Source organism: Diabrotica virgifera, chromosome 4 (genome assembly GCF_917563875.1).
Source record: "Diabrotica virgifera virgifera chromosome 4, PGI_DIABVI_V3a".
Classification (NCBI taxonomy): Eukaryota; Metazoa; Arthropoda; class Insecta; order Coleoptera; family Chrysomelidae; genus Diabrotica; species Diabrotica virgifera.
Window position 1 is genome coordinate 229,889,470 of NC_065446.1, and position 20,874 is coordinate 229,910,343.

General features: G+C 32.0%; 1 protein-coding gene across 1 annotated transcript in view; it reads left to right on the top strand.

Annotated features, from left to right (window-relative positions):
• LOC126883317 (dymeclin) overlaps window positions 1–20,874 on the top strand; it is a 65,987-nt gene that overhangs the window by 664 nt on the left and 44,449 nt on the right. Inside the window, exons 2-4 of the mRNA XM_050648694.1 lie at window positions 3,286–3,432; window positions 3,671–3,924; window positions 8,806–8,964. Of these exons, the coding sequence (XP_050504651.1) occupies window positions 3,286–3,432; window positions 3,671–3,924; window positions 8,806–8,964 (560 nt within the window). The remainder of the gene's footprint in view (window positions 1–3,285; window positions 3,433–3,670; window positions 3,925–8,805; window positions 8,965–20,874) is intronic.

Sequence of the window (20,874 nt, forward strand, 5' to 3'; positions counted from 1 at the left end):
TTGTAATTAACATTAAAGTAGACCATGAATTCTTATCTTTAATGACTTAAAAACATATGAATTTAATTAAAATTAATTATGATTTCATTTATATAAACTACCAATTTTAAATTGATATTTTTGTAGTGTGCATAAGTGTTTTCAAATTTGTAGTAGGTATGTCTTAGTTTTATATCTTGATATGTATAATCATAGATACCTATAATCTAATCAATATAATTTTGATAGTGAAGATATGTAATGCAGGCAATTACAAATAAAAAAACATTAAAAAAAAAGAATGTGTGTGTACTTTGTACGCACATAAGAAGTTATACTTCTTTTATATGATTTCAACGAAATAAACATACTTTCAACAGGTTATTTGTATTTAAAGATTAAATTAATTTTTACCTACTACTTTCCAAAAATTTTTACTAAAACCATACTAAAAATAAAAAAAAAGTTAGATAATACACGGAATTGAACCAGGGACCTCTCGATCTCCGGTCGAACACGCTACCGCCAAGCCAAACTCCCTTTGCTTTGACAGCTTACAAGATTTCTCATACATACTAACAAATTCAATAGACCAAGTGAAAAAATACTTTAAAATTTAAAGTAAATATACTTACTATTATTATAAAATATTTTATTCCCGAGAAAGACAAATCCAAAGACACAAATTATAATAAATATTACATTTACTAAAAACACTAATATATTCTTTTAATGACTTATTTGCGCTGATACATACATAATTTGAAAGATTAGCAACGAACTACATACTGTCTGTCCGCGCATGCGCCAGGAAAGTATAAAATTTCACCCTCGATCGTAAAAAAGTATAACTTCAAAAAACATTAGAAATATTGATAAACTAATATAATCTTGTCGATACTGTAAGTTAGAAAAAGTAGCAATTTTGTATTAGGTAATATTAAAAAGTTAGCATTTAACATGAGACAAACAAACTGAATTTTACTGAGAATATCAATTTGGGGACCCCAAAAAAGATGCAAAAAAGTGTGCCACTGCTACCCCGGGCTTCCCCTAAAAATCCCTGAAGGAAGGAATTGGAAAACATTGATGTAAGTACCAAAAATCTGTGTGCCATAGAAAAAATATTTCAAATAAGAAATGTAGCTGAAATAATTTTGAACAAAATGTTTATTAGCACTTTTTTTGTAGAATGAATGTTCCCTCAGAAATAAATTTTTTAAATAAAATTTGTATCAATTTGATGGTAAAAATTCGATATCTTTCGATCAGAGTGTCCTGTCGACAAAAATCAAAATGACTTTTAAAGGTGAAAAGGTTATAAGTTTGAACATTAGGTTACAAAAATGGAAATTCCATAGTGACCAGTCAATGGAAGTGATAAATTCTCATGAGAATCTTAAAAAATAACAAAAATCAGAAACATTTATTTAACAGTTTTATGGAAACTTACTTCATTTGTAACAAAAAGCAAAAATTTCATACGATAGCTGCACTTTTCACCTGTAAAAACCATTGTGATTTTTTTTGATAGGACACTGTAATCAAAAGTTATCGAATTTTTACCACCCAGTTGATACAAATTTTATTAAAATTATGTTACATATTAAATATAAAATATAAAATTACATACAGTAGAGCGTCGATTATCCGAACTAATTGGGGGACATGGGTGTTTGGAAAACCGATTTGTTCAGATAATCGAACTATATTGAGATTGTCATACATATTTATCCACAAGTGAATAACAACCATATTTATATAACTGTATATTTGTTTATACCTTGATAATGACAAATAGCAATTAACCAAAAAAGTGCAGTCTTTGCAACAACATATTTTTGGATACACAATTGAAGATATTTTAAGCGTTAATTACCAACGCTTGCTCAGTACTCGAGTGCGGGGCACGGGAGTTGTGAGTTCAGATAACCGGTCGTTCCGTTGATCGACAGTTGGATAATCGACGCTCTACTGTATATGTAAATTATCATGTGTATATTTTATTCTGTTACAGTAAGCTATGTTTAACACATTGACAGACAAAACGTCTATAGACGTCAAATTTCCATTGATGTAATATGACACAACGTTTATAGACGACATTTATAAAATAACGAGTTGTACATCTACAAAATACGTTTGATGCATATGAAATGTGACATGACATAGGTACATGGTTGTTGTCCATGTTTACAAGAAATGTTAAAAAGCTCATTGTTTCCGTATACTAAAAGCGCTAAAGGAAATTCAGCAATTTCCCTATTTTATAGTGTCACAACACTTGCTTATAGATTTGACGCACTGTCCGTCAAGGTGTTAAATTGATTTGACGTGTGTAACTGACATTCAAAATCACTGATCGATTCAAGCGTTGCTTCTGAGAGTTGTTCATCCTACACAAAAAGTGCTAATAAAAATTTTTGTTCAAAATTTTCTCCGCTACATTATTTATTTATTATTTATTGACGGGCCGAAGTCCATTAGTACATGATACAATTAAAATGTCACACAAATTATAAAAACAATTCAAAATAAGAACTAGTGCTAGTAGGTACAAAATTGGTAAATACATAATAAACAACAACAAAAAAATAAAATTACTTGCTCTCATTTAACAATTGAGAGCTAGTCCTATAATATAAAGTAAAAAATCTAAATAATAATCTAATCTAAATAAATAAAGTAAGTCTATCTAAAAAGACAATAATAGTAATTGACAAATCAGTCTTGAAATTAGAACATTAAGTTAAATATAAATGTAATTGTGTGGAAAACGCAGTAAAGTCGTTCATAAAGAAATCAATATGCGGAGATAATGTATTTGCTAATTTAATAGTATTTACAGAGATAGGAACTTGAACCATAGTTTGTACGGTTAATGACCTCGTGGAAGGTGGTCACAGAACGGGTGGTTCTTGAAGGTACACGTAGACCAATTTTATTTAAGAGTGAGATACAGAATTTATGACCATGAATTAAGTTATATAATCAAGTTACATTTCTTGTTGAAATATTTTTTTCTATGGCATGCAGATTCTTGGGTTACCAATATTTTCTGTTTTCCCCCTAGACAAGGGGTGGTTTTAGGGGGAAGCCCGGAGTCTTGACTGGCAAACTTTTTTACATATTTTTTTCGGTCCCAAAATGTCAGCAAAATTCAGTTTTGCTGAAATTCAAAAGAGATATTCAATTACTTACCAAAGTAGGAATTAATAATTTGCCTCTTACTTATATTATAATTATACTGAAAGGATCTTATTCAAATAAGTATATTACTTTGTTTTATTTGTGTTCAAATTTTAGAAATGACCAGTTGTCTTTAGAAACAAGAATTGAACCTCTTCTACAAGCTCTAGTCAAGAACAATCCAACCTCTGGAAATTTTAGTACCCTTATTCAAATATTTCTGGAAAGGTCTACTGAATTGTTATCATCTACATCAACACAAGCGTAAGTAAATATATGTAATTATGTATATTGTTTGGTAACATATTGCATACAGGGTGTTGGAGTAAGTAGATAGGATAACATTTCATTATTTATACCGAGCAGAACAGATGTTTTGATTCAGATCGGTATTCTTGCAAAGCTCTCTTGATAACAGGTAGACCTAGAAACACGTGTCAAGGGATGGCAAGAGACCCGATTTGAATCAAGGTTATTTTCATTTCATAAATCTTTGTTTTAGAAATCTTTTTAACTGGCAACTGTACAACATTTTGTTCCTGATAAGATGCGTATTGAAATTTTTCACAGAAATTCTAAGGGAAGACGATCTAATGAAGCATATAGAATTCAAGGGCAGTGGAAATACAATGGAAGCATTCATAGGTGCTTTAGTTGGTATAATAGTTGATGTACCTATAGAGGATTCCACATATCTAATACACCTAGAATCTGCAACTTGTCTTTTAATTTGTCTTTCTATTCAGTATCATTCCGGTAAGTATACCCCAGTCAATGAGAGCAAAAACAGGATATTACCTCCGAATTTTATCCTACTGCATGGATTTTAATGAAATTTTGGGAATAGCCTCTACTTATCTCCTAATTCAAAGTCTACCATATGCCGATGTGCGCTTTTATCTTGGGGGCGGTTCCCACCCCTTTTCGGGGGTGAACATTTTTTTGGTTAAAATAACTACAGAAGTGGCTGGAAAACCCAAGTCTAAGCAAAAACTGTTGTATAATTTTTTTGAAAACTATAATTTTTGAGTTATTGGTGGTTGAAAATTGGCCATTTTCATTGAAACAACACCTTTTCGAACTGTTTTTTTCGAATACCTTAAAAACTATGCATCTGACTAAAAAAAACTATATAAAGCATTTTTGTAGCTTATAAAGAAACAAAGAGATTCGTTCCTTCATAAATCTTCTAGTTATAATACAAAAAGAGATATGGTAGGTGAAAAGAGTTTGTTTTTTGGCGCATGTTCAAATCGGTGTATTCAACTTGAAATAACAGAGAAACAGTCTATTTTAGGTGTACAATGCTACCAATACCTTTTATAGGGCTTGAAAAGACCTTTAAAATAAGCAATATTAAATGTCGATTACATTCAAACTAAGCGAGATATGCTGCAAAAAATTTGATGACTAATGTATTTTAAGAAAAAATGAGCAGTATATTTAACCCCTCATCCACCAGAATTTAAATGCATCGTTTTCCTTCTACAATACCTTTTATTATAGTGTTGTTTCTATGTTCAAATAGTTGGACAGGTTTAAAATTAATAGTTTTTGAAAAAAATAAGATTAGAATAATTTTCTTAAAAATATTCCTTTTTTCATGTAACTCGAAAATGATAAGAGAGACACAGTAATGAAAATCAAAAACAAAATTTTATCTAAAAAAACCCTACATTTTTGTATGGTATCCTTTTTTCGTCTTACATGGAGTTGGAGTTCGTGGTTTCCCTTTATATCCATTTTCGAGTTACATGGAGAAAAAGGAAGATTTTTAAGAAAATTTAAAAATGCGCTCTATAATTTGACCTGATTTTTTTCAAAAACCATTCACTTTAAACCCATCCAACTTTTTGAACATAGAAATGACACTATAATAAAAGGTATTGTAGAAGGAAAACGATGCATTTCAATTTTGGTGGATGAGCGGTTAAATATATCTACTTCTCATTTTTTCTTAAAATACATTAGTCATCAATTTTTTGCAGCACATCTCGCTTAGTTTGAATGTATTGCTTATTTTAAAGGACTTTTCAAGCGTACAAAAAGTATTGATACCATTATACACCTAAACTCGACCGTTTCTCTGTTATTTCAAGTTGAATACAACGATTTGAGCATGCACCAAAAAACAAACTCTTTTCACCTACCCTATCTCTTTTTGTATTATAACATAACTAGAAGATTTATGAAGGAACGAATCTCTTTCTTTTCTTATAAGGTACAAAAATGTTTTATATAGTTTTTTAGTTAGATGCATAGTTTTTAAGGTATTCCCAAAAAACCGTCCGAAAAGATGTAATTTTTCAATGAAAATGGCCAATTTTCAACTACGAATAACTCAAAACGTATTGAGTTTCCAATAAAAAATTATAGAACAGTTTTTGCTTAGACTTAGGTTCTAGCCATTTCCGTGGTTATTTTGACCAAAAAATTTTTCATCCCCTTGAAGGGGTGGGAACCGCCCCCAAGATAAAAGCGCCAAAGTATATATAGGGTAGACTTTGGTTCTTGAGCTATTCCCTACTTACTGTAAAAATATCAATTAAATCGATGTAATAAGATGAAATTCGAAGCCAAATATCCTCATTGACTTCACTAGTAAATTATAATCAATTTTGAGATTTTTAAGTTGTCAATGAAAAATACGGCCCTTTGTTTATGTTTTTCCTTGAGGATATACAAGGGCCATTCGTAAAACTGGGTTCCCTATGCCGCTGAGAAAGAATGCGAAATGCTGGGGGAAATCTGACAACACTGCCTTACGCATCAACTCTCCTTTTCTCTAATTCCACCACCACCACTCTCTACTTGCTGCATTGCTCAATGCCGAGGCCGGCCCTAAGTACTTACTTACTTAATACCTTCGTTTCCACTGGAACATAGGGCATCTACTAACTGTCACTCTCCATTTTTGCTGATCTTGTGCTGTTTCTCTGACTTCTTTCCAGGTTAGACCTACGTTTTCTGCTTCTTTAATAATAGTTTTCTTCAATGTATTTCTCGATCTCCCCTGTTTCCGTTTTCCTGGAGGTTGTAATTCCAATGCTTGTTTTGTTATGTCTGTGGCCGGTTTCCACAGAGTATGGCCCAACTATTTTCTTCTCTTTCTTATTTCCATATACAGGGTGAGGCAAATAAAGGGCCTATTAGAAATATCTCGAGAACTAAAGGCAACAGAATCATGAAAATTGTAATAAAGGGGTTTTGAAGGATGATCTATTAAATGAAAATATTTTCATCTCTTTGCAACTTCCGGTTATACCGGAAGTTGCTTATAACTTCATTTTTTTTATGGGACACCCTGTATATTTTTACATTTTTGGATTCTCTTCGATGTCTTCTTTCTTAAAATGTGAGGTTTTGTAATATTATACAGGGTATTTTAAAAGATAATTACGTTTTTTTATTAATTTCGTAGCAAAATTAACACCCTGTAGAATTGTAGTAGTTCGACATCTAAAACTCTACTTACGTTCAAATGATTTTTAATATACTCTACTATTGTTAAGAATCATTAGTATAGCTAAATTTTTAATTTTAGTATACAGGGTTGGTCGAAACTCGGAATGAGTATTTTCTGAGTTTTCTTAAATGGAACACCCTGTATTTTAGTATTGTAATGAAATGCTATTTTATGCTACTATTTCTTAAGCATTCCCTATACCTAACTGCTTTAATTTGTGCTTAATTGTTAATCGCACCAACGATCTTAACTACGTAGGTATTTTGATAGCTAAATATTATTGGTAATGTTAAGGACCAGTCTGGATTAATATGTATTTATTTCTGAAAAATTATTTGGGATTGAGTATTTTCATGGCCAACCTAATAAAATTTTACGTATTTTTTGTTGCAATTAATGTTGAGCTTGAATCACCAATAACTCACAAATTAAAGCAGTTAGGTATAGGGAATGCTTAAGAAATAAAAAGTACTATAAAATATCATTTCATTACAATACAAAAATACAGGGTGTTCCATTTAAGAAAACTCAGAAAATACTCATTCCGAGTTTCGACCAACCCTGTATACTAAAATTAAAAATTTAGCTATACTAATGATTCTTAACAATAGTAGAGTATATTGAAAATCATTTGAACGTATGTAGAGTTTTAGATGTCGAACTACTACAATTCTACAGGGTGTTAATTTTGCTACGAAATTAATAAAAAAACGTAATTATCTTTTAAAATACCCTGTATAATATTACAAAACCTCACATTTTAAGAAAGAAGACATCGAAGAGAATCCAAAAATGTAAAAATATACAGGGTGTCCTATTTAAAAAAACGAATTTATAAGCAACTTCCGGTATTAAGAGATGAAAATATTTTCATTTAATAGATCATCCTTCAAAACCCCTTTATTCCAATTTTCATGATTCTGTTGCCTTTAGTTCTCGAAATATTTCTAATAGACCAGTTATCTGCCTCACCCTATATATTGGTTCTTATTTCGTTTTTTTTTCGTAAGTTTGAGTTTGTGATCCTTTTGGACCAAAATATTCTTAGAATTGTTTTTAAGCATTTATTAATGAAGGATTGAACCTTTCCAGTGTTGTTTTTTGTTATTCTCCAAGTTTGTGATCTGTATAATAGTACTGCCTTTATTATACTGTTGAAGATTTTTACTTTGGTGTCCAGTTTTATCTCATTAGATTTTCATATATTATTAAACATATGGTATGCTGTCTGTGCTTTGCCAATTCATGTTTGAATATCCTCCTCTGCTCCTTCTGTCGTGTTCAGTATGCTTCCTAGATAACTAGCTCTTTCCACTGATTTCAGCTCTTGGTTTTCTATTTGTATGCCCAGTTTTCTCAGTGTGTTGATCTTCATTAATTCAGTTTGATTCATGTTTATCTCCATACCCACTTTTTTTACCTTCTTTGGCTAATTTTTCACTTTTTTTCTGCATGCTCTGTCTCTTTGCTGAAATACATCATCTGCGTATTCAAGATCTTCTAATTGTTCAAAGGTATTCCAGTGTATCTCAGTTTTACGGTTGCTGCTTTTTCTCATAAGCCAGTCCATGACAATAATAAACAGAGTGAGAGACAGTGTACAACCCTGCTTTACACCGCTGTTAATGTCGATTGGTTCTGTTAAATTCCCGTCGTATAATACTTTTGCTGTGGTGTTTTCATAAAACAACTTATCATTCTTAAGAATTTGTCCGGTATCCCATAACTTTCTACTATTTCACACAATTTTTCTCTGTGCAGAATATCGAACGGCTTCCTAAAGTCAATGAAGTTTAGATATAGTTTACTCTGCCATTTCACTGACTGCTCGATGATCATTCTGAGCGTACAGATCTGGTCTATACATGATTATTTATTTGCTAGGAAGCCAGCTTGATTTGGTCCTAATTTTTGGTCTATTTTATTTTTCATTCTATGCATGATACGGGTCATTATTTTGCTCACAACACATAAGAGGGTTATAGGTTTCCAGTTCTCGCACTTTGAAGTGGGGCCTTTTTTCAGGATAGTGAGGTCAGTCTAGCAGTCTTCAAAGATGGAGCCCCGGCCGCTGTTACCACCAGATAGGATAGCCGCACTGTATATTTCTTGAATTTCCAACCCTTTATATAGAGCCTGTAACTTTGTAATAATCAATTTGTTTTATTTAGGTGGTAGATCAGACCAAAGTATCATGTATAGACTTATGATGAAAGGAAAACATGTAATACATGCTCCCATACTAGTCAAACGTCTGATGACCAATTTCATAGATCAGCAAAAAATGCCTCCAGGATTTTCAGGAGGCGATGGAAACAGTATGGTATTAAGTAAGTATTTCTTTATATATTTGCCAATTAAAATAATGTTAATACGTACCGTCAAGAACAAATTTTGTATCTTGATATTGATGCAATTAACGCTATCGAATGCAACTTAATTGACATTTTTATTATCTCCCCTAATTTATTTGCTATTTCATCGGTATAAAAACAATTTGAACCGATCTTTTTATACACCTGCATTTTTTATTGTTCTATTTTCACTAAAAGTATTTTGAATAGCCGATCATAAAACAGTTAGTGGTTTTGAACTTAAAAAACTATAATGCCATAAAATTATCGTAAAAAAATCTCCATCGATTAAAAGTCTGTATAAAAGGCTCATTCTTTGCCCGTAACAAGAGGGAATTAGCTAGTCCTAAGTAGGATAATCATATCGTGACGCTCTCTACACAATCATATCGTCCTCAGTCGGACAATCATTCCGACACTATCAGTAATATAAGTATTATACAGGGTGTCCAGAAACTTTCCTACCTAACAAAGACCAGAGATTCCTCAGATAATTTTAAGAAACCCAATTCACCACGAAAATGCTTCGCAAGGAGCTAGAGCTATTTGAAGACGACGGCTTATAATTAGTTTTTTTAAATATCTCCAGAACGCTTCCAGTAAGACATGAAAAATTAGTCCAAATTCTAAAGACAAAAAACATAGACAAAAGAGACTTACGAATAATAACAAACCTTTACTGGAATCAAAGAGCACAAATTGTAATAGATAACGAACCCAGTCCAGTAATTGAAATCAGGAGAGGAGTTCGGCAGGGATGTATTATGTCGCCATTACTCTTTAATGCATATAGTGAAGCCATTTTTGAAGAAGCATTGCTATCTCTGAAGGAATAATAATTAACGGAAGATCTATTAACAAAATAAGATATGCAGATGACACCGTGATTATGGCAAGCTCTGCTGAACAACTCCAACTACTACTAAACAAAACAAACAATTTCTGTGAAGAATATGGACTAAAAATGAATATAAAAAAGACCAAATACATGATAATAACTAAGAAAACAAGCATACATTTGGGAAATGTACCGATAGAAAGGGTTGATAAATACAAATACCTAGGAACCTGGATTTCAGAGAAAAATGATCATCATCATTCTCTTTGCCTTATCCCTATGCGGGGTCGGCTTCCCTAATTGCATTTCTCCACACAATTCTATCCTGGGTCATATCAATATTAATCCCCTTTACCAACATGTCCTGCCTAATCGTCTCCCCCCACGTCTTCTTTGGTCTTCCTCTCCTACTCCTTCCAGGAATCTGCACTTCAGCTACTCTTCGTATTGGATGGTTAACGTCTCGACGTTGAACATAACCAAACCATCTCAACCTATGCTCTCTCATTTTGGCATCAATTGGTGCCACACCTAGACTTCCCCTAATATACTCATTTTTAATTTTATCCTTTCTTGTCACTCCACTCATCCATCTAAGCATTCTCATCTCCGCCACATGCATTCGTTGTTCCTCTTTCTTTTTCACTGCCCAACATTCAGTTCCGTACATCATAGCCGGTCTTATGTCTGTTTTATAGAATTTTCCTTTCAGCTTCATTGGAACTTTTCTGTCACACAACACACCACTCGCTTCATTCCACTTCATCCATCCAGCCCTAATTCTACTGCATGCATCTCCATCTATTTCTCCATTACTCTGTAATACCGATCCCAGGTACTTAAAACTATTGCTTTTTACAATCAGTTCACCATCCAAAGATACCATTTTATTTGTAGTAACTCCATCTTTAAATGAACATTCCACGTACTCTGTTTATGTCCTACTAAGTTTTAAACCTTTTTTCTTCAGACCTTGTCTCCACTGTTCCAGTTTTTGTTCTAAGTCTCTTTCATTGTTTCCTATTAACACTACATCATCAGCATACATTAGGCACCATGGAATGCTACCCTGTAGTTTCGCTGTTATCTGGTCCAAAACTAATGAGAATAAATAAGGACTAAGCACCGAGCCTTGGTGCAATCCTACTTTCACCTGAAATTTATCAGTCTCTCCCACACCTGTCCTAACACTAGTCGTTACTCCCTCATACACATATCTCTCACAATCTTTACATATTCGCCAGGGACTACTCCTTTCTTATTGAGTGCCCACCACAGAATCTCTCGAGGAACTCTATCATATGCTTTCTCAAGATCAATGAATACCATATGAGCGTTTGTTTCTTTACTCCTGTATGTTTCCATCAACTGCCTTATAATGAAAATTGCGTCTGTTGTTGATCTGCCCTGCATAAAGCCAAATTGATTCTCGGATATGTCGGTCTCTTCACGTATCCGTCTATCAATTACTCTCCCATATTTTCATGGTGTGGCTAAGCAGTTTTATAGCCCTAGTTTGTGCACTGCTGTATATCTCCCTTGTTTTTGTAGACAGGTACTAGTATACTGCTTCTCCATTCGTCTGGCATTTGTCCAACTTCCATAATTCTATTAAATAAACCTGCTAGCCACCTTATTCCTGTCTCTCCCAATGCTTTCCATACTTCCCCGGGAATATCATCTGGTCCTACCGCTTTTCCTTTCTTTATTTTTTTAAGCGCTTGAGCCACTTCCTCGTTTGTTATTTTGGTGACCATTGCTGCTGCTAAGGATACTTAGAATAGCATGGACACAGAGGAAAACGAACACGGAAGTACTGCGAGAAATGGATAAAGAATGCGAAACAATAAACGCAATAAAAATAAGAAAGTTACAATATCTGGGACACGTAATGAGGGGACCGCTATGAAATGCTAAGACTGATAATACAGGGAAAGATAAGAGGCGGAAGGAGTATAGGAAGAAGGAGAGTGTCATGGTTAAGGAATTTAAGGGACTGGTTTAGATGCAGTTCTATAGAACTCTTTAGAGTAGCGGTGGATAGAGTAAAGATAGTGATGATAATATCCAACCTCCGATTAGGAGACGGCACTTGAAGAAGAAGAACGCGTCTATTTAGAAAAACAAAAACTGGTACGCCTATTTATCTTCCAGAGATAAATCGATTTCATCAATTGCGAATTTCTAGTACCGATCATATGCATCCCTTTCGGGTAGGGCAACGGTTATATTATCACATGACTTTTTTGTCTTTAAATTTTAAGGGAATGGGTATGTATTTTCGGCTGCAATGCTATTCAAATGGGGAATCATTTTTTTTTTCGAATCCTGAGAAGACTAATAAGTATTTTTGAAAAATTTAAACGCAGAATGAAAGATTACCGTCTTACCTAGGGCCTGAAAACTTCTATAATGTTTATTTTAAGAAATTACAGGGATGAGAAACTAAGAGAAAATGTGGTGTGATTTTAATTTCAAATATCTCATTCAAAAGAAACTTTTTATTTATTCTAAGGGACTTTTGGCCCTCGATAATAATTTAGTTTTTCATTCTGCGTTTAAATTTTTTAAAAATATTTATTAGTTTTTTCAGGATTCGAAAAAAATGGACACCATGTCCGTGGTGATATTTTCCAAATCGAACATTCGCTGTCGTTGTCATACAACGCACTTTAGTCAAATAGAATATGATGACAAGACACAGTGACAGTTTTAAATATTTGACATTTTTTTTTTTTTTTTGTAATCATTTATTAGCAATCAGAATTACATATTCTATAAGCTAATTTGATAACAAGTACAATAACATATATCAATGTATTATTGTACACTAAAATGGCGTTATGAGGTACATCACCCAGCGTTTTCACCTCAGTTTCAGCGAAGATCTATGGGCCATAATCTTCGCAATCTTCTGTTGTTTAGTGGCTGCAGTAATGGTAATATTAATTGGTTGGGGTGGTCTTCCAATTTCTCGTGATGTCTGTTGGCTCTTTCTTGAATTACTGTGCTGACTAACGGGATGTTTAGGTCTGTATGAAGGGTTTGGTTGGAAATGTACCACGGGGCATTTGCGATGGTGCGTAGAATTTTTGATTGAGTTCTTTGGATAATTTTTGTGTTTGATTTGCTGGCACAACTCCATAGTTCTATACCGTACGTCCATATAGGTTTGATGACTGTTTTATAAATCAGCAGTTTGTTCTCAATTGAGAGTCGAGATTTTCTACCTATAAGCCAATTTATTTCTTTCACTCTCAACTCAATTTGTTTCTTCTTCTTTAAAATGTGTTGTTTCCAGTTTAATTTAGAATCAAGATGAAGCCCCAGGTATTTGACGATGTTCTGTTGTGGTATGTTGACTTGATTAAGGCTAATATTTGGGCACTGGTCTTTCCTTAGTGTGAAAGTTATATGTGTTGACTTAGTTTCGTTAGCTTTTATCTTCCATTTCTTTAACCACTGTCCAATTTGGTCTAGGTGTTCTTGAAGTTTTAATACTGCAGCTCTTGGATCCTCTTCAGTTGCAAATATTGCTGTGTCATCAGCGAAAGTTCCAATGGTGGTTTGTGGAGAGGTTGGTAAATCGGATGTGTACAGTACATAAAGAAGTGGACCCAATATACTACCTTGTGGGACTCCTGATTGAATTTTGTTACGGTTTGATAGTTCATCCTCCACTTTAGTTTCAAATTCTCTGTGATTTAGATATGATTTTAATAAGTCAAAGTATTTGTTGGGTAGGGATTTTTTGATTTTATAAAGTAATCCTGGGTGCCATACCTTATCAAATGCTTGGCTAATGTCCAGAAAGGCTGCTGTGCAATACTGTTTATTGTCCAAAGCTCTATTAATTACATTTGATATGCGATGGCATTGTTGCACTGTAGAATGACCTTGCCGGAATCCAAATTGGTGTTCTGGGATCCAGTTTTGGAATTCTAGGTCGCTCATAATTCTTTTAAGTAACAGCTTTTCAAGAAGTTTTGACATTATTGGCAGTAGACTTATTGGGCGGTATGATGAAACATCCGTTAAAGTTTTACCAGGTTTCGGTATCATAATTACTTTGGCAATTTTTAGTGATATAGGCCAATAATTAAGTCTTAAGATTGCATTTAATATGTACAATAACTTCATTATACCTTTTTTAGGAAGTTGTTTTAGCATTGTTGCTGTTATGAGATCAGTGCCTGGTGCCTTCTTTTCATTCAAATGATTAATTTCATCTTTGATCTCCTTCGGTGTAATTAAAGTTAGTCGCTCTCGTTGATTAATTGGTAAGGCTAGTTCCTGTTCTACTTCTTGTACTTGGTCATTGTCGTGTGGCTTGAAGACTTCAGTTAGATGTTCAGCAAATAAATCAGCTTTTTCTTTGTTGCTTTTTGCCCATGGTCCTGGTGGTAATGAGTTTTTCCGAATTGGAGGTGAATATTTGACATGGCATCGGGAATATTTTGAGTTGTTGATTAAATAATATTGAGGGTGTATTTGATGAGTAACTGATTTAAGACGTGAACTTAATAAAAAGTTATTTATGGAAAATCCAAGCAGAGAATACATCAGGATATATTCTGTGATCCAAGTATTTTTTTGTTAAAGATGTTCAAAATTGTAAGCGTTCCATAGTAACAATATATTATTAAAAATCACTTTAACACTTTTCCTCTTTTCTCGATTGAGTATTAGTTTTTGTTATACATATAAATTATTACAATCACTGAATACATAGTTAGTGAAAAAATTATCACATTTATTAACTGAATTAATAATTTGCAATTATACAAATAACAGTTATCCAAGAACATTCAAAAGCCATCTCTTTAAAGTTAATGGTGACATTATTAAGTAGAATGACATTCTAGTAATGTTTACGTATCCATACCAGTGTGAATTTTACTACACGTAATTTGCCGTGTAAAGACAGAAAAAGTAGGGATAGCTTTAAAATATTTGCGAATTATGTACCGATGGCCTTAAGCATCATTTTGACACTGGATTAATAAATCGTGAGGTATTCTAGTACTAAAAGGTGCTGTTGCCTCGAGTCGGTAGAACACACCATTTTCAAGAAAAATCGATTTGAAAATTTTTCCATTTTTGAATTTGAAAAAAAAAATGAAGGAATTTAAAAAACGGTGTATTTTGCCCATTTAAAGCAAGAGTAATTTTTGGTACTAGAATACCTTATAATTTAATGTCTAGTGTCAAAATACTTAAAAATTAAAGACAAAAAAAGTTATGAAAAATTCTAGAAATTCGCCATTAATGAAATCAATTCATCTCTAGAAGATAAATAAACGTACCAGTTTTCGTTTTTTTGATTTTTTTTTCAAATTCAAAAACGAAAAGTGTTTTTTTTTAATATATTTTTCTAGAAAACGGTGAATCCTAACGACTTAAAGCAAGAGTACCTTCTAGTACTATAATGCCTCACAATTTATTAATCCAGTATCAAAAATGCTTAAAAGTTAAAAATAAAAAATAATAAGCGACAAAAACAAAAATTGTTTACTTTATTGATGTTTTGTATTTTGATAGATAACGATTTTCGAAGTGGAAATCCGAAATCGAAACGTGAAATAAACTTAATTTCTACTAGCATTGTGGCTTATAGCTCGATCAAAGAACAATCTGACCCCAAAAAAATAAAGGAAGGATGGAAATTTGGGAGTAGGTAGTTGAAATTGTCTATTATTATATAAGAAAAAGTTTACAATTCTACATCCCCACCATTTTTCAAAAATGGAGGGGAATACCCCCTTTCGAAGGTGAAAAATATACATTCAAAATAAATCCGGAATTGGATAAAATGACTAATTCTAAGCAACTTTTGTTCTATAGAGTTTTTTCCCTAAGTCAATACTTTTCGAGTTATTTGCAAGTGAATATGTTCATTTTTAACAAAAAAAAACATGTTTTTGGACGGTTTTTCGGAGATAGCTCAAAAAGTAACAACGTGGAATGAAGTAAACACTTCTGTTGTATGTAGGCATAGGAATTTATTAAAAAATTCTTAAAATTTATCCACGAAGGAGTGGCAGTACAAAACGTTTTCGGTCAGACTGACCATCATCAGTGTACAAGTAATTGTAACTTGCCACTTCAATAGGTATAAAAACCTCTAAAATACATTATTGTTACATTCTATATTAAAAAGTGGTCGACATTAAGTCGACGTCTTAAGATTTAAAGATCACATGTGAATGTATTTCATCCTGTATGTGTTCAGGTGAGAAGTTGGTCAGTTGGTTCGTAACCTCTCACCTGAACACAAGTACTTACCTTGTGCAATTTTCGAGCAAGGATGAAATACATTCACATGTGATCTTTAAATCTTAAGATATCGACTTAATGTCGACCACTTTTTAATATAGAATGTAACAATAATGTATTTTAGAGGTTTTTATACCTATTGAAGTGGCTAGTTACAATTACTTGTACCGGGTGTCCCAATAAGAATGGCTCTCGGCCATATCTCAGGAACCGTTTATAGTAGAGCTTTGAAATAAAAAATTTTATAACAAAAGTTGCCTCAGTAAAAGCCTGGAAATTATTTTCATAATTGTGGGACCACCGCTAGAGGGCGTAATTGAATATCAAAAATTAAAAAATCTAAATTTTACAAAATTTTCCTAATGAAGGGGCACTGGAAATCCGATCGTCGTATTCTTCATAAAATTCTACGCATATTTGATTTGACAAGTTTAGGTATACCTTTGAAAATAAGAGGTGGGGGTGAGTGGGAACCTTGTTATGAAACACTGGCTGTGAGTCCGGTTCTGCTTGATAAAATTTTGCAAACTTGGTGTTGTTGAAGACAGATCTTTTTCGTCAATGTAAAAGTTATGATTTCGAACCAACTTACTGAGTAATATGCCAGCTAGAAGGCGTTATTTAATTTTTTTCAGAAATCTAGTGTTACTTGGAAAATATTAAATACAAACCTGCATTTTTAATACCATATTACAAAATTAGACAAAATTAGCAACAGAATAGCGAAAACCGCATGTTAATACCTTTTTTATATCTCGAGATATCTTACAAAACGTGTAAATTTAAAAACATAACTGTTACTGTCACCGGTAAACGAAATAATTCATTAAAAGTAGTGTGCTATGGAAACAACAAAGAAACATTTTCCAGCTGTCAACGTATATTAGGTCTTTTCAACGCTTCTCATTTGTTTCGAGCCTCGTTCATATCTCGTATATTAATATTATACACGGATTATACGGCATATGACAGAGGCTCGAAACAAATGAGAAGCGTTGAAAAGCCCTATTACAAAGAAATAAAAACAACTATTTAGTGATGACATAAACGTTCAAATTTTTGCCCATAATTTTCGTTGCAAACATTTACTCTTTCAACAGTTGATTGAACAGCAGTCTCAATTTCTGCTCTAGATATGCTTTGAATGGCGTTTAGTATTCTCTGGATAATGTATTCTAGAGTAGTGTATGATGGGCAACAATTTGAATATTTAGGTCGTCACTAAGTAGTTCTTTTTGTTCTGTGTTATATTTAATTTTAATAGTATTGTTTCTCTTTATATTGTTGTTTTAATTAATTATATTTTTATACGTTGACATCTGGAAAATGTTATTTTGTTTTTTTCCACAGCACACTACTTTTCATTAACTTAGTTTACCGGTGATAGTAACAGTTATGTATAAAATTTACACGTTTCTCGAGATATCTTGAGATAGACAAAAGGTATCGACATGCGGTTTTCGCTATTCTATTGCTAATTTAATCTCATTTTATAAAGTATGATTAAAAATGCATACTTGTATTTAATATTTTCCAAAGAAAACTAGATTTCTGAAAAAAATTAAATAACGCCTCCCAGCTGGCTTATTACTTATTAGGATGGTTCAAAATTATCACGCTTACATTGAAGAAAAAGATCTGTCTTCAACAAGACCCAGTTTTCAAAATTTGATTTAGCAGAACCGGACTTACAGCCATTTTTTCATAACAAGGTTCCCACTCACCCCCACCTCTTATTTGCAAAGGTAGAGTTAAACTAGTTAAATCAAATATGCGCAGAATTTGATGAAGAATACAATAATCGGATTTCCAGTGCCCTTCATTAGGAAAATTTTGTAAAATTTAGATTTTTTTATGTTTGATATTCAATTACGCCCTCTAGCGGTGGACCCACAATTATGAAAATAATTTCCAGGCTTTTCCTGAGGCAACTTTTGTTACAAAATTTTTTATTTCAAAGCTCTACTATAAGCCGTTCCTGAGATATGGCCGAGAGCCATTCTTATTGGGACACCCGGTACACTGGACGTTTACGCTGATGATGGTCAGTCTGACCGAAAACGTCTTGTACTTCCACTCCTTCCAAATGAGAAGAAGATTAGAAAGAATTGAAATAAGAGATATATTACAAAATAAAGAATATTTTGAAATATTAAACAATCTCACACAAATAATATCTAAAAAACAACAAGAAATCTATAATAATAGAAGAAGACAACCAATAATCCAACCCTGATGAAGTTGAGTAAGATAAAGTTAAAATAAATAAAATAAAATACAAATTCAAAAATAGATATTTACAATTATAATAATAATAATTCAATATAAAATAAATAAATAAAAATAATAATTCAATACATAATTCATAAAAATAAAAAAAAAATAAATAAAAAAAAAAAAAAAAAAAAAAAAAAAAAAAAAAAAAACTACCAACTCTCTTCTGAAAATAGAGGGACTGTCTTTATAACTTAGAAGGGAGTTGATAATACCAAAAATATTTTAAATTGTTTATTTTAACTTTGTTTGTTATACGTAATTAATAGATTATGGCAAATTGTTATTGTAAAAATAGATTTAATAGTTGAGTAAAAAATGTAAAAATATAAAAAAAAAAAAAAAATATCTGTAATCCCATCAGGAAAAAACGACCTGGATTAGTCACTAGAGGCCAGGTCATATGTATAAATAATAAATAATAAATAATAAAAATAACTCCTTCGTCGATAAATTTTAAGGATTTTTTAATAAATTCATATGCCTGCATACAACAGAACTGTTTACTTCATTCCACGTTGTTATATTGAAGGTATACAGCCAACTACAGGGTTTACCCCCTTTTTAAAGTTTCAAAAAGTAAGTATTTCAGCGAGAAAAATATTCTTAGCAAAAATATAGCTTATAAAAAACTGAAAAAAAAAATAGTGTATGCTTGAGGTCTGTAGACCCAGTAGAAGCAGAGTTGTAGCTAATGAAAAGTAGGTTCTTCTTCATCAAATTCCAAATCGAGTATTTCAATGTGAAATAACCCAAAAACGGAGCACTTTTCGGGAAAAATTCATTTTAACTTTTTTAGTGTTTAAAAAAAGGTTTATTTTTGTTTTTTAAAAAAACATTAAAAGTAAGTGAGTTACGCTAAAAATATTGTTGGTCCCTTTTATTTTTTGGTAAATAAATCGCGAATATCTCCACCTAATTAGCATCACAAATAAATTGTATCATTACCACTTCACAAGTTACTTTGCGTATGTATTATTTATATGATCTGTAAGTTTCATCGGTTCAAAGTGCTTATTTTTGAAAAAGCTGTAGTTAAAATGGCTTTAACGAGTAACTAATCACGAGTTTAGGCAAATTTTTAACAGCCATAGCATAACAAATTTTTGTCTAACAAGAAAACAAAAAAGAAAAAATATTCAGAAAAGCAAAACGTACATTTTATTACTCTTTAAGATTTTTGGTATTACTAATAATTTTTAAGTTACTTCCATGAACAATTCCATTTTTTTTTCAAAATAAAAAAAAATGTTTTATTTTAAACCCAATTTTTTTTTTCAAAACTGAGCACTTTGAACCAATGAAACTTATAGATAATATAAATAATACGTAAGTAAAGTAACTTGTGAAGCGGTAACGATTACTTTTATTTGGGAAGCTAATTAGGGGGTGATTTTCGCGATTTTTATACCAAAAATAAAAGGGACCAACAATATTTTGAGCCTAACTCACTTATTTTTAATGTTAGAAGTTTTTTTAGAAAACAACAATAAACACTTTATTAACTTTTTTTAAACACTTTAAAAAAGTTATAATGAATTTTCCCCGAAAAGTGCTCCGTTTTTTTGGTTATTTCACATTGAAATATTCGATTTGGAATTTGACGAAGAAGAACCTACTTTTCATTAGCTACAACTCTGCTTCTACTGGGCCTGCAGACCTCACGCGTACACCATTTTTTCAATTTTTTATAAGCTATATTTTCACTAAGAATATTTTTTCGCTAGAATACTTACTTTTTGAGTTATCTGGGAAAAACCGTCCAAAAACATATTTTTTTTTTGTTAAAAATGAACATATTCACTCGCAAATACCTCGAAAAGTATTGACTTAGTGAAAAAACTCTATAGAACAAAAGTTGCTTAGAATTAGTCATTTGATCCAATTCTGGGCCTATTTTGAACGTATATTTTTTCACTCCCGATAAAATATTTTTCACCCCGTATTTCCTAATTTTTGTAATATGGAGGGGATGTAGAATTGTAAACTTTTTCTTATATAATAATAGACAATTTCAACTAGATACCTATTCCCAAATTTTCTTCTTTTCTTTATTTTTTGGAGGTTTTCGTAAAATTTTGTGTTCCCTGATCGGGCTATTATTCCTAGTCAAAATAGTAAATTGCATTTCGTTTTATATTTTTACGCCCACACAAAATTGCGAAATTATTCGTTATAATATATAAAATGTTACGATAAAATATTAATTTACATGATTTATTATCACATTAAAATTGGATTATAATCATAAAGATAAAATTTAGTACCTACCTAAACAATATAGGTTCAATAAAATCCGTAAATATGTAATTAGGGATGGTCTCAAGCATTTTGACTCGTTTTACAAGCCGAGCTTTGAGCTCAAGTCGGTTTGTTTTTGGCGAGCCCAGCTTCGAGCTGAGCCGAGCTGAATTCTAAACGAGCCGAGCTTTCCTTAACGAGCTTGTCAATATTTTAGTTATTACTCTAATACTTCTTCTCATTCATTTATTTCTGCT